General features: G+C 50.2%; 10 protein-coding genes across 10 annotated transcripts; 4 read left to right on the forward strand and 6 right to left on the reverse strand.

Annotated features, from left to right (window-relative positions):
- Positions 1-107: 107 nt before the first annotated feature.
- Positions 108-3,044, reverse strand: snf4 (AMP-activated serine/threonine-protein kinase regulatory subunit SNF4; the record flags this gene model as incomplete). The annotated part of the gene is made up of 8 exons (XM_022631396.1): positions 108-290; positions 342-808; positions 882-1,063; positions 1,153-1,280; positions 1,367-1,498; positions 1,819-1,933; positions 1,996-2,673; positions 2,746-3,044. 8 exons carry the CDS (start codon positions 3,042-3,044, stop codon positions 108-110), a joined length of 2,184 nt encoding a protein of 727 aa, XP_022488553.1.
- Positions 3,045-3,497: 453 nt separating this feature from the next.
- PENARI_c008G02050 (uncharacterized protein) lies at positions 3,498-5,668 on the reverse strand (the record flags this gene model as incomplete). Its single annotated transcript, XM_022631340.1, has 2 exons — positions 3,498-5,591; positions 5,645-5,668. The coding sequence occupies 2 exons, from the start codon at positions 5,666-5,668 to the stop codon at positions 3,498-3,500; spliced, it is 2,118 nt and encodes a 705-aa protein (XP_022488638.1).
- Positions 5,669-6,673: 1,005 nt separating this feature from the next.
- mdv1 (uncharacterized protein) lies at positions 6,674-8,858 on the reverse strand (the record flags this gene model as incomplete). Its single annotated transcript, XM_022631438.1, has 5 exons — positions 6,674-6,949; positions 7,001-7,800; positions 7,851-8,054; positions 8,110-8,698; positions 8,775-8,858. 5 exons carry the CDS (start codon positions 8,856-8,858, stop codon positions 6,674-6,676), a joined length of 1,953 nt encoding a protein of 650 aa, XP_022488797.1.
- A 523-nt stretch (positions 8,859-9,381) lies between these two features.
- On the forward strand, positions 9,382-10,371 carry PENARI_c008G02124 (chorismate mutase ARO7; the record flags this gene model as incomplete). Its single annotated transcript, XM_022631344.1, has 3 exons — positions 9,382-9,452; positions 9,584-10,235; positions 10,294-10,371. The coding sequence occupies 3 exons, from the start codon at positions 9,382-9,384 to the stop codon at positions 10,369-10,371; spliced, it is 801 nt and encodes a 266-aa protein (XP_022488763.1).
- Positions 10,372-10,563: 192 nt separating this feature from the next.
- PENARI_c008G00656 (protein-transporting protein BCP1) lies at positions 10,564-11,527 on the reverse strand (the record flags this gene model as incomplete). The annotated part of the gene is made up of 3 exons (XM_022631285.1): positions 10,564-11,109; positions 11,160-11,396; positions 11,456-11,527. The coding sequence occupies 3 exons, from the start codon at positions 11,525-11,527 to the stop codon at positions 10,564-10,566; spliced, it is 855 nt and encodes a 284-aa protein (XP_022488591.1).
- A 576-nt stretch (positions 11,528-12,103) lies between these two features.
- PENARI_c008G10863 (uncharacterized protein) lies at positions 12,104-12,572 on the forward strand (the record flags this gene model as incomplete). Its single annotated transcript, XM_022631637.1, has 3 exons — positions 12,104-12,108; positions 12,162-12,421; positions 12,559-12,572. The coding sequence occupies 3 exons, from the start codon at positions 12,104-12,106 to the stop codon at positions 12,570-12,572; spliced, it is 279 nt and encodes a 92-aa protein (XP_022488474.1).
- Positions 12,573-13,292: 720 nt separating this feature from the next.
- On the reverse strand, positions 13,293-14,042 carry PENARI_c008G04833 (uncharacterized protein; the record flags this gene model as incomplete). The annotated part of the gene is made up of 1 exon (XM_022631435.1): positions 13,293-14,042. One exon carries the CDS (start codon positions 14,040-14,042, stop codon positions 13,293-13,295), a length of 750 nt encoding a protein of 249 aa, XP_022488486.1.
- Positions 14,043-16,226: 2,184 nt separating this feature from the next.
- PENARI_c008G05995 (uncharacterized protein) lies at positions 16,227-16,658 on the forward strand (the record flags this gene model as incomplete). The annotated part of the gene is made up of 2 exons (XM_022631471.1): positions 16,227-16,484; positions 16,557-16,658. 2 exons carry the CDS (start codon positions 16,227-16,229, stop codon positions 16,656-16,658), a joined length of 360 nt encoding a protein of 119 aa, XP_022488473.1.
- Positions 16,659-18,461: 1,803 nt separating this feature from the next.
- On the reverse strand, positions 18,462-19,952 carry PENARI_c008G11944 (alpha-mannosyltransferase; the record flags this gene model as incomplete). The annotated part of the gene is made up of 1 exon (XM_022631674.1): positions 18,462-19,952. The coding sequence occupies one exon, from the start codon at positions 19,950-19,952 to the stop codon at positions 18,462-18,464; it is 1,491 nt and encodes a 496-aa protein (XP_022488599.1).
- A 753-nt stretch (positions 19,953-20,705) lies between these two features.
- Positions 20,706-23,096, forward strand: PENARI_c008G00245 (Zn(II)2Cys6 transcription factor; the record flags this gene model as incomplete). Its single annotated transcript, XM_022631270.1, has 1 exon — positions 20,706-23,096. One exon carries the CDS (start codon positions 20,706-20,708, stop codon positions 23,094-23,096), a length of 2,391 nt encoding a protein of 796 aa, XP_022488579.1.
- Between the last annotated feature and the right edge of the window lie 1,660 nt (positions 23,097-24,756).

A 24,756-nucleotide genomic window follows, 5' to 3' on the forward strand; every position in this document is an offset into this window, starting at 1 on the left:
TGTACATTCGTAAAGCCCAAAATCAAAACATGGCCTCGCCGGGCCTGTCTGTGGGAATATTTCTCAACTAAAGAAACGCCGGAACCATGCAAGGCTGATATGTAGGATCATGCTTCTTCGTTCTCTCCTTCGAGAAGAATGTAGTGCAGGATATCACTCAGGGTCAGCACACCCTTAAGCTTGAAGTGCTCATCCACAACGACAAGACGGTGGACCCGGGATTTGCGGATAGTGTCGAAGATAGTATCCAGGCCGTCATTGAGTGAGCAGGTGTAAATGCCAGGGAAGCCCTGTACACGGTCAGTATAAAATCGGCATATAAAATTCCGCATATCACATACCGCAGAACGTTTCTTCAGCGCTTCTCCAACAGTCAGACTCAAATCGTCATAAACACCACCCTTAATCAAGGTGATCACATCAACCGACTCGAAAACATTGTACACGACACCTTCCGAATTCACAATCGGTACGCTGGATATACTGCGTTCGACCAGAATATGGATGACATCAATGACAGGTGTATCCATCGAAGCCGTAGCAACATTATCATACGAACCAAGCAACAATTCTCCCAGCGGCCGACGCAGCTGCTGCGTATCAGGGACATTGACAGCAACGAATTTCAAGATCCGGTATTGCGTGATGACGCTGAGAACGTGGGGCCGCTCGGTCTGACTATCACTGGTGACAAGGGGGATACGGCGGGCGCGCGATTCCAGCATGCGCCGACACGCTTCGTACAGCGGACGTTCGGGGTCGATCGAGATGGTCTCTGGTGGCGCGACGCCTAGCGCCTTTTCGACTTCTGTAGGGTCTTGTAAGCCGCGGGGTTCCTAGGCTGTAACGAGGGGTGGATTTGGGACTGGGGGTCTACGCACCTCGCAGACTGTCCAGACGGAATTGATCGATTTGGTCCAGCGCCGCTGGGTTCTGGAAATAGTATTGGATCACATTGATGTAGTCGGATGTGGTTAGAAGTCCGGCGAACTTGGACGCCTTCGAGTCCCATAATGGTGCTGAGACGATGCCTGTGTCGCCCGGTGTCCGGGTCAGAGTTAGCCTGGGGATTCGGTCATTGCGTGGACAATGGGATTCTCGAGGATAGAGAGGGATGTAGCGACGGGTGTGGGGAGGGAGGGGTTCAAGGACGTGCCATTTTGGATCAGGATGTTGAGACTCTCCTTGACGGAGAGCGAGGTATCGAAGATGATGAGTCGGAAGCTGAGGGGCAGCACATCGTAACTATTGCGGGCTTTGAGGAAGTTGCGAATGGCACGCTGTAAGGTGTTAAGGTGTTAGTCGAGATCTGGATGTAAGCCCCCGGAGGTTCAGGGAAAAAGCAAGGTTAAAATGAGACACTCACCAGGCCCAGTCGCTCTTCCCGATCGATTGCTCTCTCGGAGGCCATTGGAGGTTGGTACGAGGATGGCTGCACGAAAAGGCGCGTGACCAGAGGTGAAGGTCCCGAGTTGGTCTTCCGCCTTGGTGGGGGTTTCTGGGGGGGACCGGGGTGAGAACATATAGCTTCTCACTCTCTATATCACTTTCTACTATTCCGCCTGCATTATTTGTCTCGCAGGTCCCTGCGCTGCATGGATACGAACTAGGAAGTAGATTTCCCCATATTCTCACCGTCATCCCTGCTGACCTTCATGGCCGCATCCACGGCGATAGGTCAACGAATGGTATAAGTTAATGCATGATCTAACTAACGGTCCTTGTTTGACACCTATTTACCCAGGCACTCAAGTTCAAAACCACGACTTCAATTGAATTTCCCTTTCCTTTTTAATCTTAACTGAAACTATCACAAACCGCCGACTTCCGAATATAAACCGCAATGTCCGAGAATAGTGTCGTATCCGGCCCAAACTCGTGAATATCATACCCCTCGAGCATTTTCCTCACCCGAGGCGAGTCAGGATCAGTCCTAGATTCATGAAAATGTCAAAAAAAGACAAACAGAAAGAATACGACACAGACAATACTCACACGGTCCCCTCCTCCTTAGTGATATAATTCAGATCGGTGACGCGACACCAAATGACAATCGCCGGCCGAGCAAGATCCGCAATGATCTCCTTGGTAGCCACATTAGGCGCAATGGAAAGCACAACAGACTGCTCATCCACCTCCAGCCAACCGCGCGGATCATCAATAACCTCGAGTCCAGCTTTGCGCAATATCTCCTTATCGATGGTGGTATACCATGGATCCTGCACGTAAGACACGATACCCCCAGCCGCTCCCCCATCTCGTCCATGCAACCATTCCTTGATCGTGAGTTGGAGTGCATGCTGCAATGCACTCCGCTTGCAGTAGTAAGGTTCTTCATCGCCCCGACCTTGACGTATGTAGGACATCGAACCAAGAGCAAACCCGACAATCTTGTTGATCCGATGATCCTTTGCAAACGACGACAACAAATTCTGCAAGTCCGTACATGTCTGACTATCTTTCCACTCTTGCATGCATGTTTCGAAATGTTGCGCTACAATCTCCGGCTCGAGGGTCGGGTATGGAGGGAGCATCTCCTTTGTCTCTATGTCAATGAGATGTGTCCGCTGGTCGACGCCCAGAGAGCAGTAGATCTGTTCGTTTACGTATTCGCTCCATCTGAGGTGGTTGAGCATTGATGCTCGCGGTACGTATCTTATCTCGAGTTCTTTGCTGGAAATAGTTAGTTGCGGTGTCGATTATGGAGGGGAGCTAGGTAGGATAGACTGGATTGAATTGCCATACTATACATATGCCCCTTTCACATCCTTTTCGTTGAGAAATTCTTTAACTCGCCCGGTCTGAGCCTCGATTTCGACATCGTCGCCGTTCAGATCTGTGGTGGTGAGTTTGTCGCCGTGTTGGGGGTTGCGTTGGCACTGCGCCCAAAGATCGCTGATGGCCTTTTTTGTGAAGAATACCTTGCCCGAGTCGTAGATTTCGTGGATGCGTGCTTCTGCTTCCTGTACCGTTGGTCTCTCGCGACCATTGACCCATTCAGCGTGAAGTATCGCATAATGAGGGCCTTTCTGGGTAGCGCCCATTGTGAATCGTTTTGGGAGAAGTGATTAAATCGAGAGTACCATTGTCGCCTCAAGATATAGCAACCTTAAAACTAAACAAAGGTACCTCGCCGCAGTCACAGTCACACAGCCTCAGCCCGGTTGGCCCCCATTCTGCATGTATGTGCTGTCACAGAGTTCAAGGCGGCTACGAGGGAACGGATATATTGGCTGGAAGAGCGCTGCGCTCGTGCTGGGCTTGCATAAACTCATGGCTATCATATGATATGGCTCTAAGAGATAAATAGAAAGAAAAAAGACACATTAATCCAAGAAAGAAACGCCCGAAACACCACCGCAGCTATGCAAGGTATCATCGCAAAGCACATTTTCAAACTCCGCGTCGGTCAGAAAGAGCCATTCGCTTTGGGAAGAAAGACATGAGAGAGAAGTGTAAGAATGAGAATCATAAAAGAAGCAAATTATCCGCTGAGCTTATTGGTGCCCGTGTAACTTGAGTCGGTAGATGCAGGTGTGGTCTGCTCCCCAATTCGAAGCTACGCGGAACACAATCTTGTCCACGCGGATGCCTTGAATGTCGATGACTGTCTGGATGGGGAATGACTGGGTATATTCGTCGCTGTGGATGTCGTATGTTATTTTGCCAATACGGTAGTAATTTGGCCCGAGCTTTGGGTCATCAGAGTAAGCGCTTGGGTGCTCTTTAGGATCGCTACGGCCAATAGATTCCATGAGCAACTCATGCAGTGAGCCGAGTCCTGAAAGCCCCAAGCTACCGACGCTTTGGTCACGGGAAGAAGGAGGTTCGGTCGGCAGTGGTGGCAATGGACCATTTGCAGGGGCAACATTGGCCCAAAAGCGAGGTAGCATTCCGGTAGCCTTGGGCGTTGGCTCCTCAATCGGTGGCCGGGCAGAGCTTATTTCATATCGAGCCCACACCTCTATCTCTCGTGGTGCGGCCTTGATGTCGAGAGAAGCGCCCGCTGGTATGTGTTCAACAACGAGTGACTCTGGAACAATTTTGTGGCCAAGCAAGACAGATAGTTGGGTTCCGTTCTGGATGGGGCTGCACCAGCAGTCACCCGCGTCTTCCCAAGCAGAGAGAGCAGCTCTTGGAGGCTGTGGTGTTCGTAATTCTGTGTAGATGGGAGTGAAGGATTTCACCCAATTCCATGGCCTCATAGCCCAGTGCGCCCTGCTACCATAGGTTGGGGAGGTGTTGAACGGGTCAATAAGGGTTCCAGTTGATAAAGCCAGGAAGTTGACATGATGAACTGGATTTCGATGCGGACTGGAGTCCGTGATGTATGTGGGAACAGCGTTGCGGTATTTAGAATGCTCCGATCGAACAGAATTCATCTCGCTTGATAGCGATGACATCTCGGAGTTCATTCTTGATACCTGGCTCCGGAGGCCATTGATAACTGTAGGGTCAGACATATTGCCAGAGTAATACAAAATGTCACTTCCGGGAAACAGGCGTGACTGAAGCTTTCCTGGGAGATTGCTTGAGAAAACGAATACAAGGCCCACAGCAAAAAGTAAGACACTCATTGCTCGATTCCAATTGATTCGGTATCCCGCAAGGTCCTCGAAATAACCTCTCCATCGACGTAGTACACTTTCCTTGAGTTCAATCAGGGACTGACTACTCGCGACAGACGCCGAGCGAATATATCCCGGGATGACTGTTCGCGCGGGAGCAGTCCAGGCATCAGCTTCGGACTTGAAAGACCCAGCCACAGATCCACGCTCCGATAGGTCCTCGTCTTCCTCGGGAACAATGTACAGACCAGAAGGGCGTCGAGGCGGGGCTGTGATGTTCTCGCCACGGTATCCTGGTCTCGTCCTTTGTAATTCGTCCTCGTTGATATCACGTTCCAGATTCCAAGATCGCTCGGAAGCATTGTCGACGGAGCTGTGGCGATCAAGCGAGCTACGCATTGGATCATCGTGATAAGGAGATCCAGCCCGATGCATCGGTGATGGATAGAGTGGAGAATTTGGATTTGATAGCTGAGATAGACGGCGCTGCATTGGAGGTTCGACATCGGGACTGGGTTCTGAAGAGACCGCACGCTTAACAGGAGGCGTGGGAGTCTTGTCAGACCCCGTGGGTGACATGGTAGCATGCTGCAGGGCATCCTGAAGCTGGGTTTGATCGGGTGTTGGCGCACGCTTTGGAGCCTTCGCGCGCGGAGTCGCCTTGGGTTTCGGGGCGGCTTTCGGGGCGTTTTTTGGGGCAGCCTTTTTCGCTCGCACCTGGGCCTTCTCAACATTGGCATCAACTGTTGCCGCCAAATCCTTAATCCCTATGTTGGCCTGCACCACGTTATGCCGAGGCATACTTGTTGTGGTAGGGGCACCATAGTTCCACGATTGCCCGACTGGGATACTAGGCAGGTATTGCTCAGGTGCTGTGTCAAGGTATGCCTCAGGGAAATCCGGGACGCGCCGCTGAGGAGCTCCATCAGCCTTGCGCGTGGCGCGTTTCGGTGTCATTTGCTCATGTAACCGTGATCCGATTCGAAGGGTAACGGTTCGTCCTGGGTTGTGCTCGTCTAGTATCTGTCGGGATATGTTAGCTCTGGTTGGAAAGGTAAGCAAACACAAAGTATCACGGGCGAGAGATACGGGGTAGCCATGAGATCCCAATACCTTGAGTAGGCTGCGGGGAAGAGGTGGCCATGACAGGGCTATAGAGGCTGAAGTATTGGTGCAATTGCAGATGACAGAAAGGGTTCATTCCACTGCATATTGCATCCAGTGTCTCATTTCATAGGCAAAGCCATAGACTCAAACCAGCGCATCGATGCGGGAAACAAATGCGACAAGGATACGTAGTCGCACCGGGACCAATGGCTGCAGAGGGACCAAAGTAGAGCAAAGAAAAAGCAAGAAATTGTCCTAACTCACCAGGAAGCTAGCATAAACAGAGGAAACTTAGGCCGGCGCAGTGTAGAAGTCGAAGGTTTGTAGATCGCGGGTCCTGCAAGACGCGCAGACGCGACGGAACGTGACTTGCGACGGAAAAGAGCTGACAACCCCAAGGAGAGAAGATGAGTTGAGAGGTAGCTGCTTAAGCTAGCTCAATATTCTGCAGCGACGATCTGTCTGGATGTGATCGAAATCCGGGGTGGAAGGGAGGTGTGGAAGGAAAGGGTAGGGGTGGAGCGTGAAAGATCGCCGATGAAGAATCCCCAACTCGACGCCGGGCTGGACGTTTTTGTACTGCAGCACATTTGCCAGATGGAACATGTCTTCCCTTTGTATGTAAAACGATTCTTTTATTAGATGCACTGGTAGGCGGGGTCTCGTTTCTTCTTTGTGACAGAGCTCTTTGTTACTCGAGAGACGCCTCGATCTACATTGAAGGGCCCGATACTGACTTGTATCATGCTACTACAGTCTGGAACAAGCCCTTAGTTATTGAGATCAGTGGTTCGGATATGAAAGAAGTCCATGAACATGTTCATGCTGTATACAGAATAGCCAACGTCATGGTCCTGCCACTCCAGGTACGCCCCGTCGCTACTAAGACACAGGGGGATGGATACTATACACGGTCGCGAAGGGTATGGGGCGAAAGCAAGTACAAGGAAGAGGTGACCCCAAGCAGGTATACGACCACTACATGGCATATAACGCGTCTAGCACGTCCAAGCAGCCATTGTGCCGTCTTTGCGACCCTCCACGAGGTAGCCGTCCTTAAGACGAACTCGCTCGACGGTCGCGGGGAATGGCCCATCACCTTCGATGCCGACACCAGGACCGCAGTCCCAGTGGTTGCCATCGGCCTTGTCGTAGACCTTGACCACGTTCTCTCCGGCGGCGGCTACAATGCGTTTTGAGTCGAACATCATGCTGGTAACGGGCTTGTCGTAGGCATAAGCGTCGTAGATTGAGCCCATGCGCAGGTCCCAAATCTATAAAACAGTCAGAAATAAAACAAAGCGTGCGAACCCATGAGAGCTTACTCGAATACTACGGTCAAGACTGCCCGTGATCAGATGCATATCGTCAAATTGAAGACATGTTACTGGTCCGGTATGGCCTACAAGACTGCGATGGACATGTCCACTGCGCAAATCCCAGAGACGGACCATTCCATCAGCTGTACCGCATGCTAGCGCAGCGTCAAAGCACTGTATTGCGCCGACAAAGTCGGCAGACGCATCGGGCATGCGGCCCGATGGTCGCCAGTCAGACTCTCCTGACATCGTCGAAGATGCCTGAGCCGCTGCCCACAAGACATCCAATGTTTGTACGCAACGTCCTTTGACCAAATCCCATTGTCGAAGGGTTTTATCCGCAGAACCCGAAATGAGAGTATTGCCGCGGAAGTGAAGTGCAGTCACCTCGTCCACGTGTGCCTCTAGTGAGAAGACGTTGCAGTCATCGAGGTTGGAGGATGGCGGTACCGCAGAAATGTGTTCTTCTTGATCACGCTCGTGCTTGTTGAGACGCCCGTCCCGCGTCGTGGGCCGAGCACGGCTCAGATCCCACAGCTTCACTGACGCATCCATCGATCCCGTTGCCACGATATTATCCTCTACCTGCAAGCATCGAACCGAGGCGTGGTGTCCTTCCAAGAAACCGGAGCATCGGCCGACGTTCATATCCCAAACTCGGACGGTGTCATCTAGCGCGGCGCTGACCATTGTACCGAAAGGATAGTCGAAGTCGATGGCAGTCACCATATCAGTATGTGCTTCTATTTCCTTGATTAAAGACCCTGGAGCAAAGTGTTCGTGTAGAATGGGCATAGACCGTTTCCCTAAGATTGTCAGCTGCAATTCGCCCCCAAAGCACGATAAAATTGCATACTTTGTGATCGGTGCCGTAGGCTCTTTGGTGAAGGTGAGGGCAACTTGTCATATATCGATTCTGACATGAACGAAGCTTCCATGGCCGGATCGCCTGATGACCCAGTAGATTCATCCAGGTCTTCAGACTGCGGCGTCGCTGCAACTGGTGTGTCCTGGGATTCCTCTTCTTGGAAATCCTCGAGCTTCACATCGAGTTCGGTCACTATTCCAAGTCAGATTCATTACTCTCACGGTTGAGCATCCATAGGTTGACCCACGTTCATGCTCCAATGCGGCTTCGTCCATTTCTAAGCCGGCCAATCGATCAAGAACGATCTTGCGCATCTTGTGCAAATTAGCGACCTTGTTATCGATCTCATGAATCTCCGCGCTGCACATATTCTTGCGAATACCCATCAAGTCCAGCTTGCGACTGAGCGATTTCCGCTGGTCCTTCAACCCGGCCGGGCCAGCTGTCAAGGCGCCGCCTCTCTCGCTGTCCTTTAGCATTTTGGAGCTACGCCTCCGGTGTCGCTTTTTCTCGGGTTCATCTTCGGGAACAGAGGCCTGGAAGCCTTGGAAAAGGGAGTAGGAGCTGCTATCTTCGGGGATGTTGGCGAGAAGGTCGTCCGGGACGGAGGAGAGAGCACGCGACTGGATCTCGGTAGTCGAAAGCTTCGATCGAACAAGGTCGGTCGGAGTTGTTTGTGTTAGCGAAAACACCTTGCGTTGCGCCGCCGGTCGCCGCAGCTCGCGGTGAATGTCGTTCATGGCATTGTGAAAGTGAGTGTTGTTTTGTTCGCCCGGTCCCATCAAGTGTCCTGCCGTTGTGGTGACCTTTCGTCCGAATGCTTCAATATGACGAGTCTGCAATGGCATATCCAAACTAGTCAGCCTGCAGCTTTGGTGGGGGATGTGGTCGAAGGGCAGGGAAAAAGCCTACCGTCACGCCGGTGCCCAGAATGCCGTCGCCCTCAGCGATATCTGACAGGCCCGACGGCGAGTCGTCGCGGCGCTGGTTCTCCATAGAGTAGTTGGGCTCCAAGACCCATGCGATTTGGGGGAGGGAAGTTGGGTTGGTGATGAGCAGGAGACTAGGAGGCTCGCGCGGGTTACCGCGTTCCCCGGGTACTGCCGTATGGTACTTTTACGGTCTGAAACCAGCTGCTTCGGTCGATTTCGACTGTGCAATCCCTGCGGACGAGGGATGAATGACACTATTGCAATGCCTGCAAGGATCTTCAGCTACAATTGGCCTCGGTTCGTCGATTGTGGTGTGTCTACCGGTGATATGCCTCGGCCTTGTACTGTCCAGTACCAGATCGAATAGATCTACTAGATAGATCAACCAACACTGAACTTTATTCGCTACATGTACTTATGTCTTGTTCGGTCGGGCCCTGCAGGGTGCATACTGAACATGTCGCACAAACAGTCATCCTCCAGGGCTCTAAGATGCGAATTATATAAGGGGCTGAACGAGTGGACTCCGTACTAAACTTCGCAGTCCCGCAGATCGACTCTCCTTTTCCAACTCACCAAACCCAGCCATGGATACCGCCATTGATCTCTCCGATGCCTCCAAGGCATTGGACCTTGCCAACATTCGTTTCCAGCTGATGTGAGCTTCCATTTCCACAGCCTCATCGGATCTGAACCCCCCTTAGATCTTCCCCGCGCCCCGCCATGCATAACCCGATCCCTGCAATATAAGATTACCACAGAGCAGTCTGCTAACACTCCAGCTCCTAGTCGACTGGAAGACACAATCACCTTCCACCTGATCGAGCGGGTACAATTCCCAGTCAACAAGACGGTCTACGTCCCTGGCGGCGTGAAGATCCCCAACAGCGAGTTCAGTCTGCTGGACTACCTGCTCCGCGAACAAGAACGGCTACAGTCGCGCGTGCGCCGCTACCAATCCCCGGACGAATACGCCTTCTTCCCAGACGTGCTGGAAGAACCCATCCTGCAGCCCCTGGAGTACCCGCACATCCTGCACGACAACGATGTGTGCGTCAACGACGTCATCAAGAAGCGCTACATCGACGAGATCCTGCCCGCAGTCTGCCCAAAGTACGGACGTGAGGACCGTGGTGAGACGCAGGAGAACTACGGCTCGGCTGCAACCTGCGACGTTTCCTGTTTGCAGGCGCTGTCGCGTCGGATTCATTTTGGAAAGTTCGTTGCCGAGTCGAAGTTCCAGAAGGATCCGGAGACTTTTGTGCGCCTGATTAAGGCTGGGGACCGAGCTGGTATTGATGCTGCTATTACCAATTCGGCTGTTGAGTTGAAGGTCCTTGAGCGTCTTGGGCTGAAGGCTAAGACTTATGGCACTGATCCTGCTTTCCCTGATGAGAAGGATCAGAAGATTAACAGTGATGCTGTTGTTGCTATGTACAAGGTGAGAGTCTTATGTGTTCCTCTTCATATGGATGGATTGCTGATTGGTGCTTTTATAGGAATGTGTTATCCCATTGACCAAGGTTGTTGAAGTCGAGTACCTCATGCAGCGTCTCAAGGGAACACAGTGGGAGTAAGGGGGAACTGATTATGAAGTTACGATGCCGATATTTTCCTTACAGTTTCCATAGTTACGAAGATCATGTGGCCGGCAGTACGCCATGCCAGAACCGAGATAGACAACGCAAAAGTGCAAGAGAACTCTAGCACAAAATATATTTTCATAAACCGGACATAAATGTTATGACACTAAAAGGTCATGATGTTGTCTAAGACAGGTACTCAGTAACAGCCTTGACCATAGGCTCGAACTTGGCCGCCTCGATGAGCATCAAGCTACCATTAGTACGGATACCAAGCTCCTGGAATGCACGCTTGGAGTCAGAGTGTCCCTCGTCAAACTTATGAGTGTACTCAATAGAGCCGGAGCAGAGCGCATGACGCTCTAGGATCTCGTCCTCGGGGTGGAAGAAGAAGCGCTCGGACTTCACGCCATCCTTCTTCTTTTTCTTCTGCGGCCGGGACTCCTCTTGGTCAAGCTTTGACTCGATTTCTTCATAGTTTTTGGAGAAGATCAGGTAGTGCGAGAAAGAGTAAGGCTCCTTATCCTCAATCGCCCAGGCGATCTCTTCCTGGAGCATGTTGTACATGGGCGGGACGGTCTCGGAAGGCATGTTGATCAGGCGCTCTGTCAGAATGAGTCCGATGGGAGGGACGGGGTTTTGAGAGAGGAGCTCGTTGGCGGCTGACAGGGAGGGGTTGGCGGCAGTCTTGGTCTTGAGGTACTTGATCAGGTCTTGGATAACAGGTTTATCCTGCAATTGTCAGTATGCATGGGATTGTAAAACTGAGGCGATTTGCGTACCTTGTGTTCCTGTAGGTTGAGAACCGACAGGAAGGCATAGGGATCCGATTCGTTTCCATCGACCTTGACCGTCGATCCCAATGTAGGCTGCGAGAGGATCAAATCCGCTAACGCGGACATATCGAAGATCTGGGCGTCATTGTCGAACAGCTGGCGCAAGAGATTCTTCAGGCCGTGGAAATCGACAGCTGGCTGTGGGTCGAACCATTCGAAGTCTACATTGACCATGTCAATATCCTGTCGTCGTCAGTCCTGTTAGCAATGCTCGAGATCCAGTGGGATCTAGCCAGTCTGACCTCGTCGGAATCGTCGTCCTCAGGCTGGGTGCCTCCCATAGGGACATCACCGAGATCCTTCCGTTTAACCATATTGAATAATGCTCTGTGGTTGGGTAAAGGTGAGATTCGAAGTTGCTCGCCCCGCGCTCGGCCGCTTGCGAACTTTTTCCTTATCGGCTCTTATCTGCCACAACCCTAAATGTTTGTATACTCTGGAGCTTGGGGGTCTATGAAGTTCTTGCTCAAAGGGTGGTACGAAATGGCCTGACTGTAGGTCTGTTTGCTTTTGTTTTATCCTTGAGAAAAAGGGTATAGCTATATAATATTTGAAATATAACCGACCCTTGCCTAGGTATAACTCCTTATAGCATGATGCATCTCTAGCGGCATAGAGCTTACTATGATCAATGGATGATTATATCCTCGCTTCTAATAACTTTCAAGCATTTTTACTAAATAACAATTAAGTTGAAGATATATCGGCCAAAGGCCTAACAACTACCTAATCCTGCCAAGCTGCTGGTGTATAATCGAAGATCTCTCACTTCTTATGTACTCTCTTCTACATCCTCGCATTCGTCTACATCATCCCATTTTCTATCTATGCACTTCCTGCCACGCCTATCTGCCCACAGAACTTACAAGGTGTCTCGCAGCAAAGACCTGATGGTGTATTGTACCGTCCCTAACGAACGAAGAACGGGCCACGCTCGTACTGGTTCAGGGCATCAAACCGCCAGCTTCCACGATACGATACAATCAGCGTCGCTGAGGCTGAAGCTGCTGCCACTCGGCAGAAGTCCGAGTTGGCGAAGCCGTCATACTTTGACGACAGATCCCGTCGAGATTACTACCGCCCCGGGTCATTGCACTCATGGCGCTTATTGCGGCGGAGAACGTCATTCCACGCGCAGTGCATCTACGAGCCCACACAAGAGCCATGCGCCGCTTCGCAGAGAACGCAGAACCTGCTGCACGGCAGCTGTATGTCTTATGGTCTCATTTCTAGGCTTCGTATGAAGCCCTGTTTCCTATTTGGCTCTGTTTAGACGCCCGTCTCGGTCTATCTCCTTTGGGTTTCTGAAAGTCAAGCAAAAAGCTAACCACTCAATATTACTTAGCGAGCAAGAGCTAATTGACCCAGATTGGTGAATCTCGGCGCCCCACTAGCCACCTGCCTTGATAGGACGGTCTCGGAAGGCATGTCAATCAGGCGCTCGGTCAGAATAAGTTCGATAGGAGGGCTGTGGTTTTGAGAGAGGAGGTCATTTTGAGAAAGGAGTTCGTTAGGAGCTTACAGGGAAGGATTGGCCGCAGCCTTGGTCTTAATGTACTTGATCAAACCTTGGATGACGTGTTTATCCTGCGATTGCCATTACGCACCGGAGCTTTAGCGGCGAGGTGTACTTTGGTCTGTGTCTCACCTAGTGCCTGCGTCCCCTTTACTATAAAGAGAATGCAGTCAATTAGTTCTTAGCTCCGTCGAAAGTAGACCATCTGGGCTCAGCTCACGCACATGCCTCACAAGCTACCAAGAGAACAGACTTGGTGTTTTGGGAGAAGGCAAGAATGGGTGGAATTGAATGGAAGTTCGCATACCATATTAGAATATGAGAATAGGTTGGAAGCAAAGCAAATCCGACCTGAATTATGGTTAATGCATTAGTCTAGTATCCTTGCAGCCTATCAGCAGGCCAAGTAAACACAGGATATGAGTTTCTACAAGTACTCCAAGTACCAGGGCTGTTGAAGCTTTATAGACCTCGTTCGTTGAATAAGTACGAAGACTTTAAAACACAAGTCTCCCTCCACATAACCACGTACCTAATCAAATCTAGATCTAATAAAGTGTAGATTAAACATCATACTCAACAGCCTCAACAGTGGGCACCTTATGAAGCTTAACATCAAAGAACTGCGCAACAAGCTGCACACAATCCCAAATGACCTCGACCTCCTCCTTCGGCACCCCAATCCGTCTGGTCCCACGAATATGCCAATGCGTCTCCTTAGGCAAATTCTGACTCATAATACCAGGCAAAACAACCAACTGCGTATCCAAATCATCAAGAACCGTCCGATCCGACAAAAACAACCCATAAGTAATCTCCTTCGACAACCAAGAAAAGTCCCGGTGAGCACTAAACAAATCTAGCGTGCCAGTTGTATTCCGCGAATACAGCTTCTGCATCCACCCCGTGCCTCGCTCGTGGTTCGCCTGGTCACATTGCCAGCCTTCACGCGTGAAGGTATAATCCTTATCCTCGTCGCGCTCAACCTCGGCGATGGATAGGATTGCCTCGATGGGCTTGCAGACTCCGACAATTGGGACGGATTTGACGAGTGCTTCGCGCAATCGCCGGATCAGGGCTTGTCGGGCTGCGGAGGTGGTGTATTGCTCTTGCTGGATGAGGTGAAGGTAGAGCTGGTCTGCGCGCTCTGGGTCTGGGCTTGCGGCTAGAGTGGAAATTGCTAGGACGTACCACTTATCGCTGCCGAGGTTTGTTGCTTTGAACCGGTTCTCGAGCTCGGTGAAGAGCGCGGAGAAGCGGGGTTGCACTTCTGTTGTGCTTGTAGGTGCTGCTGGCTCGGTTGAGGTGCTCATTGTGGCAATTTTGTACGGTTGGTAGGTTTGTGGAATTGTGCAGATTGTTGTATGCCTTAGTGTTCGGCTCGCTTGGAGTGGTATACGCGCGAACATGGTCTGGGAGGTTGATATCACTCAATCACGCATTTCTCTCCGATGGCCGGAGTGGGTCGCTACAGGAACGTGTTCAAGGCATGTTGGACAACGCAGATGTATACAATCCTCGAGCCCTTTGCCTTTCAAGCAATGAGCGATATGTTACTCTACAGGAATTGAACTATTCGAGGTTGTGCATTAGCGGTGAATACGTCAGAGATCTAAGCTTCCACGGTTCACCGCCCGCACATCGCGAGTATAAACAACATGAGGTTTCTGCTGCAACAAACACACCAGGAATTGCCGGTATTCAATTTAACCTATGGTATTCACAGGCACATCTAGCAAATACTTTTACAAGCTCAGCCTCTTCGAGATCACCGAACTGGCTGAGTCCTGTCCCCGCCTAGAAGAACTTCGTCTTCTGGTTCGAGGATCAATGGGCAGTCGAGAATAATGTGAACTCTACAAGGCTTTCGGAAACTTCAGAACCTCCAATGCCTCATGCTAGATCTTTATATCGACCCTCGGCCACGGGGGTTTCTTAATGGGGCTGATGAGTCTATACTTCGAAAAGGAGTGGTGACTCCACAATATATGAGACGCTTGCTTGTGGGATTTGGAGGCTGATATTCCCCAAGCAAAGTTCCTGCCGTCTGAGCAGTCTACGTATAGCGCCTTTTGGTCATCGGTTCGATTTCGTTTCGCGAAATGGTTCTCACGCTCATTCCTGGTGACACGCTATAACCTCAACGATATGGACATACCCGCCGTTGTAGAAATTGGCAAGAAGGAAGCAATGATACGAAGAAAGCGTGTTGCTATTATGCGCTCGGCTCTCTTGAGAAGTGAGATAAACCTGTTCTTTCTGACCTCTAGTCCGCCAGGAAGAAGAACAAGTAGTTGCAGGTTAGGCCGGCTATCCTTTGCAATTGAATGATTAGGTCGAAGTCAATTGCCAACAAATACTGTGCTTGGATCTTTCTGTACATCTACAGTATAACGAAGATCGATTCCTTGGTAGAATATGATATGTGCGGTAAGCGAGTTAGTATGGCCAACCCAAATTGCGTGTAACGCGAATCATATTATACTGCAGAATTTTCGTCAATTTATAATGTGATCTTTCTTTCTACTCTATATAGATAGATTAGCGTAAGGATTTACGGCGAATGGACTATCAGTGACGATGCGACAGTGAATTCAGGTATAGTTCTACAGAATATATCTTGGACACAGTATCATTGATTCATTACACGCCTTCCTAACACACAGAGATACTGAACATTGCAATTCGTTACATTTATAATACTGCTCGGAATGGCCAGCTTACCTACCCACATCAACATGCGCCAGAAATGTAGGGTTGATGGCCATATTGGCGGGAGGTAACTGATGCCCGGCCTCACTATTATCCGAGGTATGTAGGAATTATCTTTCATAAGTGCAAACGGACGTGCCTCCAATCGAAGCTAACGTACTTCAACGTAGACTTTGGTAAATAATAAGCAAGGTTACCATGCAGACATGCACCTTATTTTCTCGTTGCAGTGTCAAGCATATTCAATGGTATGCTGCACCATCGTGATGATTGACTTCCGATCGAAAGCCAAAAGCACACAAAACCATAATATGGAATATCAATTACCTCTATGAAATGAATCAAATATCCGTGCTGTAATTCAATGGCAGGGCACTAGATTTCCAGGTACAAGCATCAACGTCAGAAGAAGCCTAGGAAAAAGACTAGGAAGTGGATCCCTTGATCTCCGCACGAACTGAACAATGTCACCAAGCAACTTCCTTGATTGCAGTGATGCAAAGAGAAAACCAAAGAAGGGTCCAGAGCACATGCGATCAGAAATCGCAGGGTTGAAACTGTTGTCATCGCCATCCAACCTGGTTAATGCCCCACTATGATCTCAGTGACTCCAGCATGACATCACAAGTACAATCTCAACTATAAGACCAAGGGTCGAGCTTCTGACTTTGAATTCTCATCAATCACAGCTGAAAACCCCCTCAATCACTCTTCTCTATAATCCAACAAAACAAACAACCTTTCCTCTCTCCCTTTCCGAAACTCTTCTATACATTCAATCCAAAATGTCAGGACAATCCTCCGTCGGAAACCGTGCCCTCTATGAAGCTGGTGACCAGCGCAACGAACCCGTCTCCGAGCTCCAGGAGCGCGCCCGTTACGCGGAAGGCCAGACACACAGCCACCAGAACCTCGACTCCAAGGATGGCCGTTCCATCGCCAACAAGCTCGCTTCCCAGGAGCACAAGAAAGACCCTTCGCACCACCACAACGACGTCCAGAACCAGGAAGCTGAGCTCAGCAAGCAAGATCCTACCAAGCCCGTAAGTGACACCACATCATATACTCTTCCTCATTCCGTCATTTGCAATTGCTAACCGGATTGATTCTTCTAGGCCAAGGTCCACGGCAACGCTCCCTCCAAGGGCGCCCAGATTGACGCCGACCTCCAGGCTGAGGATGAGCAGCGCCTTCGTGAGAAGGGCATCAAGCACTAAATTATGTTATGATGTTATGATATAGTAAATAGCAACCTTTCTTGGGTTGGTGTGGATGGATGTTGTTGCATTTATGTACGATATAATGATATCTGAGTGCAGTTTTAAAAAGTACACAAAAGCAGAAGACCTCTACACCGCTGGTGATCAATCAATCAATCAAATCAATTAAAGTTCTATAACCTGTTGGAGCCTAACTAGTATCGTAATGGCTATGCAGGCGCTTCTTTCCGGTTGAAGCAAGAACTTGTGTCCGTACGCCTGATCATGCTCTAGTACAAAATGTGAGGCTGGTTCTCAAAGAGTGGAAGCACCAGCCTATTACATGTAAGCCAAACCTATAAACCTGCAAATGCGTCGAAAAAGCCTATATAAATGAAAATTCAATGCTAGTGATGTATTGAATACAGAAATGAACCCGTAGATGCACCTCTACCTCTCTAATGTCCTCTTCTCACGAGATATGTACGCACTTCCGCATCAAGATCCTAGCCAACTAGTACTGCTGTAGATTAAACCCCGTTCTCCGATGTCCTCACTTTAGCCTCGATTGCTATTTATTGTTATTTTAGGCCGTCTAGGGATCGCTTAGTCCTGTAGCGTGTATTCGAATAGCTAAGTGAGGCTCTCTCCTTAAACGTGGTAGCAAGCGGTAGTGAGTACCTAGCGTCTTCGGGACTCTGCTCTATAACCTCTAGGTTTAGGTCTTTAGCTTTATTATCGGATTCTTCTTAGTCTACATATTAAATCTAAGTAAGAAGACCGGTTTGGTGTATGAATTTGGCAACGTAGCGGGTTGCCAGCGGGTCTAACACAATAGTGTTATAGTCTAGTCCTTTCACTCTAGCTTTGTGTAGCTAGTTAAATAGACGTCTTCTTAGGGTTCCGAAGGTCTTAAAACAAAAAAAAAAGACACTGTGAGATACATATACTACGCCTTCCCTAATTAGGCTTAGACAGGTGGAGAGGGGGTCCGAATATCAACAAGAGGGGGTCCTTTTAACATTGCCCATTTTCAATCGCATAAACGAAAGATACAGCATGGAATGGGCAACTGGGTGGAGTGCCTCTATTCAATCCATCAATGATAATGGGCAGCGGGAGCAATTTGTCCGCCGCCTACAGAAAATCAGAGATGATAGGTACGAAGTGCCATTCTTTACCGACCAGCAAATGGGGGCATGTCCCCAGGTGAGAGAATGCACCTCCTCGAGAGGATGGATGGCGCCATGTTTCGCTTCCTTGATGAGATGGCGGCATGCAACAAAAAGGCCGTGGACGAAAATCGCGTAGGATCCTCCTCGCAACTACAAGAGTACCAATATCTCTTTCAGAAACAGGCCGAGTACATCACGTTGGTTCAGAACCAGATCACCTGCCAGTATGGAGAACTGAGATTCATTTCGAGTGAAGTTCAGGCTCTGTACCAGAAAAAGAGGGACCCTAAAAACCGACTGCCTCGACTTATTAGCGAGAACATTTTGAACGCATCTACCCATACCGATCGACTGCTAGGGAGGAAAATTCTGCCGACATGGAGAACCGCAACAAATGATCAAGGAGAGATTGTCCAGACACTTCAGTTCCAGCAGGCCCAAGGAAAAAGGCAGAAAATCAACAGTGGTCAGTGTAGGTGACATTTGTGGTCTGGTTCTCCGGTGGTGGAGTTGAGGTGTGGTAACGTTATAATGCAGGACATGTGTCCAAGCCACAGTAACCCGACTCCGGGGCGGGAAAGAAGCTGAAAAGACCAGAAAGCGGCCCGAAGCGCAGAGTATGGCGCAGTAGATCCAAGGTCAGCCATCAGCCATCTAGAGTAAACTTGGGATCATCGTCATGCGGTCCAGCAAAGACGTGGCCCCAATACTCCTCGACTCGCTCGCACAGGCCCACTTTGTTCTCCCATGTTTTGAAGGCCGTCTCCAGATTACAGCTGACCCATTTGATTTCCTCCCAGTATGCCTTTTCGACATCGTATCCGAATCTCCCAACGGTTTCCGCGGGTGCGGTCCAGGCTCGTCCATCAGAACCATCTTCTTTCAGCGTGGGGGTAGTTTCCCATCCCATACCGAAGATCCGGTCTCCGGGATTGAACTTCGGGTAGTTTGCGTGGATCCAGAAAATGTGTGGTGCCTGGGCCACATCCTGGTCCTTTACACGCCACTTGTCTTGTTGCGTCAAGGCGTAGTCCTCGCGGGGATCTGACTGCGCCATGGCTGATCCAGACAGGCCATCTGCAGTGGCGTGTCCGATAGCCTGGACCCTCTCACTGACAGTGTAGAAAGGTGCACCAAGTGCTGAAGCAGCTTGGATAAAGGTTTCCTTATCGCCCTCACCAGGACCGCCTTGAGTTAACAAGCGGAAGTAGTGAGACGGACCGTAGAAATTGTAGTAGGCGGCCAATAGGAGTGGCAGCAAATGGGTTTTCTTAGAGACCAAGAAAGCCCCTGTTTCTGACGACTGGCGGGCAGCCATGGATGGCGCCTCCTGTCGTGAGATCCTGTAGTATAGCGGCGATGCGGAGGAAGCCCAGAAGTCGGGCCAGGTCACTAGGCCATTGGATTTAAATGGCTCAGAGTCGAGCAGCTCCTCTGGTTTGCCAAGGGGGAAGCAGTCGGCGTCCATCCAGACAATCTCCTCAAAGGACGAGAAAAGAACCGCAAAGATCTTGAGTTGATAGTGTTCGATGATATTTTTGCCCACGACATCTGCCAACACCAGGCATCGCGCATCAAGTTTAGGAAGCACCTCATTGCAAACACGTTTCTCGTGCTCGCTGGCGTCCTTCATGTAGAGTTCAACCGGTAATGTGGACCCCGCGCGGCGAAGCATTCGCAGCGAGGACACAAACACGGGCAGGTACGTCGCACCAGCCGTAGAGACCAACCCTCGCTTCCCCGGGGTATGAATGGGCTTCAACTCCTTGCCCGAGTTTTTGATATCCTGAATGAAGCTCGCATGGGCCTCTTCCATCTTCCGCTCATCTTCCTCGCTCAGGGACGTCAGGTCGGGCCTCGGCAACTCATTCGTCGGATCGAAATGTTGGGCGTCCACATCGCCGAGTTTATCCGGAGAAGGACAGTTGGGGTTGTGTCGTTCGAAGATCGGTCGAAGGACTTTCCAGAAGTCCTTTTGGCGTTCCGTGAGGGGGACTTCGAAGGCTGTATTCGGGACTAGGGAGACGGTGGAGGATGCGGTGGTCGGGGTCCAATAAAAGTAGACAGTGCAGACAAGGATCAGAGAGAGCATGGCCAGGACGAGGGACCTCGCCCTCCCAGGGCGGAATGCACCCATGGTCAATGACGCCAATGTTGACTCGGAAAGTTTGCGCTTTGGTCCAGGGGTTCAGGGAGCGGCGCACGGCCACTTTACTGATGAAGTTGAACTGTTGAGACCATGTATAGACTGTACAGGCTTATACAGTGTACATGCCTGCTCTTAGCACAAAAGGAGGGTGTTGAAGAGTGTGGCGTTCATCCCGGAGCTGGGCGGGAAGAAGATTGGTCCAGGCTTGGCGGGTCATATTTAGTCTACGCTGTTAAGCCCGAATGTTAATAGGAGTGTGCAAGTTCGCGAAATGTAGTCTATGCGGATTGAAACAGATATATCAAACTGCGGAAACAAGGCACAAGACCCTAAAACATCCCCGGTCTCAATTTTGCGCTCCTCAGAGCCGAGGTAGGCGCAATGTGCAGGGGCCATTAATGAGTTGAGATGCGCGATTATTTCATGATCACCGAGTGGAACCAGATAGGAGAGAAATCAGTCGCGAACGCCCCGTCTTGTTAGAGCGCGGATCATCCTCCACTGGGCAGATCCCATATCCACCCCCCAACACGCCTCTTCCTTTCTTTTTCAGTTCTTTCCTCTTCCCTAACTCTCCTACGCTATTCCCCAGATTTTACTCTGGCAGTTTATTCCGATCTTACAAATCTCCGCTCCTCACGTTCCGTTCCCCGCAACCTTGAAACTGCCCTCACATTTTCACCGGGCCTTCGCGGTCTCAACAGATGGACCCCGTGCGGGCAACCAGATCATCCGTCCATGATGCCCTCCAATAATCCAGACCCTCAGTCTCGAGACCCGGCGCCCAAGGGGAAATCACGTAAGACCGATCCGAATGCTCCCGTACGAAAACGCCGCAAGAGAACCGTCGTCAGCGGGGCTTCCGATGACTGCTTTGCCTGTTCCAAGCGAGGGGCACGGTGTGATCGGCGCAGACCTTACTGCTCCCAGTGCCTCGAACTTGGTCGCGAATGCTCAGGATACAAGACGACATTGACGTGGGGGGTTGGAGTCGCAAGCCGAGGCAAGCTCCGCGGACAGAAGCTGCCGGTGATGGACTCGGAAGAGCAAGCGACACCTGCGAAACCACAACCAAAGGCTTCGAACAGCAGTGGACCGTCTTCATCGCGGGCTCCCTATAATGCTTCGGTTCCGGTGCCTCCAGTCACTGGCCCGGCAGTCTCATCGTTCGACGCTGGGACAGCCAATGTGAAAATGGAAAGTTCACCACCCAGGATGCCGGGGTTCGATATGCCGTGGACAATGGATATGCCAGATCCCCAGTCGTGGTCTAACACGGCTACTTCGACACCCAAGATTTCAGGGCTTCCATTACCATCCCGACCTCTGGTTCCAAATACTACTCAATACATGACTCCGGAGACGGCATTGCAGTATGCTCCTATATTGAGCCCAACAGCCAGCTTTAATTCTCCAGTCTGGCCTACTGCAATGCCCTTTCCATATCAGCCTGTCACCCCACCATCGTCACAAGATGTTGATGAAGAGGATGTCAAGAGAGATTCTAATTACCATATGCTTTGGAACGCTGCACATTCTCCATCACTATCTCAACTTCTTTTGGCGCGATCCGTGGGGAAGACTCCCCGTCTTCGATATCTCATCAGCTACTATGCTGAAGTCATTGCTCCCATGATTGTTGCCTTTGACAGCCCAACAAATCCATTCCGCACGCATGTCATCCGTTTGGCCGTGGAAAGCGAGGCTCTACAAGAAGCAATTGCAACGCTGGCTACAAGTAATTTGCGACAAAGGCGAGAACATAACCATCGTTCTACTGAAAGAACACTACCAGCACGCATGGCATCGATGGCTCACCGTGCCCTTACTGATGAAGACTTCCAAGATCGCTATGGCATCTCGGTTCCGGAAGGATACGTGAGGGAAGAGAATCACCACCGCGGGATGGCCGTCAAGGCATTGAACGCCGATTTGGCTGACCCCCGTCGAAGACTGTCAGACTCGGTACTGGCAACACTTCTAATGCTCTGCCTGTTTCATGGCTGTGACACTGGTGTTGCCGAGTTCCGGGCACAATTTGCAGGAGTGACAAGACTCCTAGCGATCCGAATGCGCCATTCTCGTGTGATGACAGAAGATCTCAAATGGTTCATCCGCATGTTCTCATGGTTCGATACACTTACAGCTACTACAAATGATCGTGATGTACAGCTTCGTGGGACATGCTTGGAGATCAGTTCAAAAACAGATGGAGAATGGGGTCTGGAGAACCTAGCTGGTTGTGATGGTCGTCTATTCAAATTGATCTCCCAGCTTGGTCGCTTGAACCTTCTCAGTCAGGATCAAACCCCCAATCTCTCGCGCCCAACTGATGCTGCTGTCTCCACCGCCTCTCTTCCCCCCTCTATGCTATTCCCCGGGTGGGAGACGGTCACTCCAGATCCTATGGCTGGCTCCATGCCGCTTCCCGGATACGGGTTCTCCCTCCCCACACCGCCGCAGAGCAGCGAACAGTCCCGTCGTCCATCCTCTCCAGAATTCTGGACTGAATGGTATTCACTTAGGCAGCGACTTGAATCCTGGCGATTCGACCCACCTGCTGAAGCCTCTTTCCCTTCTCCACCTTTGTCTGCATCTACTATGTCATGGAACTCTACCAACTACACCATGCCGCAGACCTCCACATCTGCATACCAAGTGGCCCCCGAGAATCTCCAGGACGTCTTCCAGATCTCGGAGTGTTTCCGCCATGCCGCGCTTCTATACTGTGAACGTCTAGCTGAGCCAACTCTCCCGTCACGGCATGGACGTATCCAGCACCTCGTTCAACTGGCCATGCACTGTCTTTATACCGTGCAGTCAGATGTATACCTTCTCTGGCCATTATTCATTGTCGGGTCGGAGTGTGTCGAGGAGAATCACCGATCGATCATCCGAAATCGCTGCAAGGATATTTCCAAGGACTCCGGCTTTGTCAACAACCTATCATGTTTAGAGCTCCTAGAACGGATCTGGGCTGAGTATTCTGATGAATCCTCGTATCCCGTTTATCCAAGCGACTTCGGACCCCCATCTCCGCTGGCTGGAGGTCGGGCACCTACGTCGCAGGCCTTCCGGTGGTCCCGAGTCATGCAGGCCAAGCGGGGCGAAGGAGAATACATGGTGGCATAGATTGTCTTGTTTTTGTCTTTATTAATTCATACCCGGGCTATGTGCTCGCGGTCACCAGCTTTTCAGCATCCGGGATTGGCTTTTTTTTTTCAAGGATCAGCGATTTGGGTTTCAACTTATGATACCATTCTTTGTGCAGCAGTTTGCCATTGGTTGATACCATTCACATACTGGCTCTCTTACGTCTATATATCTTCAAATAGAACGCGTTCATGTATATATTCTAGGCCAGCAGCCAATATAGAAGACTTTACTTTTGATACTATGAAACCGAGCAATCTGATAAAGCAACACTCTGCAGTCAGCAACCAATGCAAGCCAACCTACTATAACACTCTCTCCTTTCATGAGCACAAGAACACATTTCAACCAAAACTCCCGACAACCCACACCCCGGAAACCCATCCAGTCGGGGAATTCCATCCCGAGTCTTATCTCCCACCTACATACGCCAAAAAAGCAACACAACCAATGGATCCCTGTCATATCCAACGCCCTCAAAAACCAAAGTACATATACCTAACCCAAAACTAGTAATATACTCGGTAGGGCACAGGGCAAGGGCAAATTCCAAACCCTACATGCACATGATCAGCGCACACAACGGAAAAAAAGTAAAAAAAAAAAAGTGAACGCCTCCAATCTCGGAAACAGTCCCAAATCCCTCATAGCAAACTCAGTACCCATACCGCTCAGGTCGCCAAGAGCTATTGTAATATTCCATGCCGGCCCAAAATACCAATAGGAGACCAGTTAAATTGGACCGATATTTTGTTTTGATGCTCCCGCGCTTAGATCCTATGTACGCTCGTGCAAGGGGCAGGCTGGTAGATAGGAGTTACTAGCTGTGGGTTGTTACCCAATGTGATTGAGACTAGAGCGTGCGTGTTTAATGTTTAATGTGTGGTATAAGTTAATTAATTGTGTAATTTTCATATAAGTTGATTTTGAGGCAGTGCCTTGTTTCGTGGCTTTGTTACTATTTACATAGTGGCGGTTCAATTATCTTCATATTAAATCTCAATAATCGGTGACCGGATTCCACTGTTCTAGGTTGCAGGATTTATGTTTCGGAGCTCTGGTCGGAGCAAGAGGACGGAGCACACTATTGTGCACGGCTTCATACCGATACTCATATCATACTAATACGCAAAGCAAAAGCAAAAGCAAAAGCAAGCAGTAACATGCTACATGCACCGTGGCCTCGGTGTCCTCATCCAGAAAATGAAGTATTATATTTGCCATGCGGGTCATTCTAAGCTTACTGCAGTATAAAGTCGCACAAAAAGTACATATAGAAATGGAAGATTGGGTTAATCAGATATACCTGCATACAGTCCACGAGTACGGTGTGTAAATTGTAAACGCCCGTGCGCCAGTTCAAGGTTATGTTCCTACATGTCCAGCCGAGCCTGAGACTGAGTTTACCGCCGGCTCTCGACCCGCCCCTGCAGCCCTTGTTTAGACCGGTCGTCATTGGTGTAGGTTTCCTAGGCTCTAAACCTTGTTCCAGAAATTCCATCGCCCGTTCTTAGGTGAGCATTACGCATCATTACGCATGTCCCCGTTTTTTTGTCTTCTTCTTTACTGTAGATCGCCATTACATATTACATGTGCAGCGGCAGCTGAGAGCTCAGCTTTGGTTGGGGGTGGCAAAATA

This window comes from Penicillium arizonense (assembly GCF_001773325.1).
Source record: "Penicillium arizonense strain CBS 141311 chromosome Unknown PENARI_contig008, whole genome shotgun sequence".
Lineage (NCBI taxonomy): Eukaryota > Fungi > Ascomycota > Eurotiomycetes > Eurotiales > Aspergillaceae > Penicillium > Penicillium arizonense.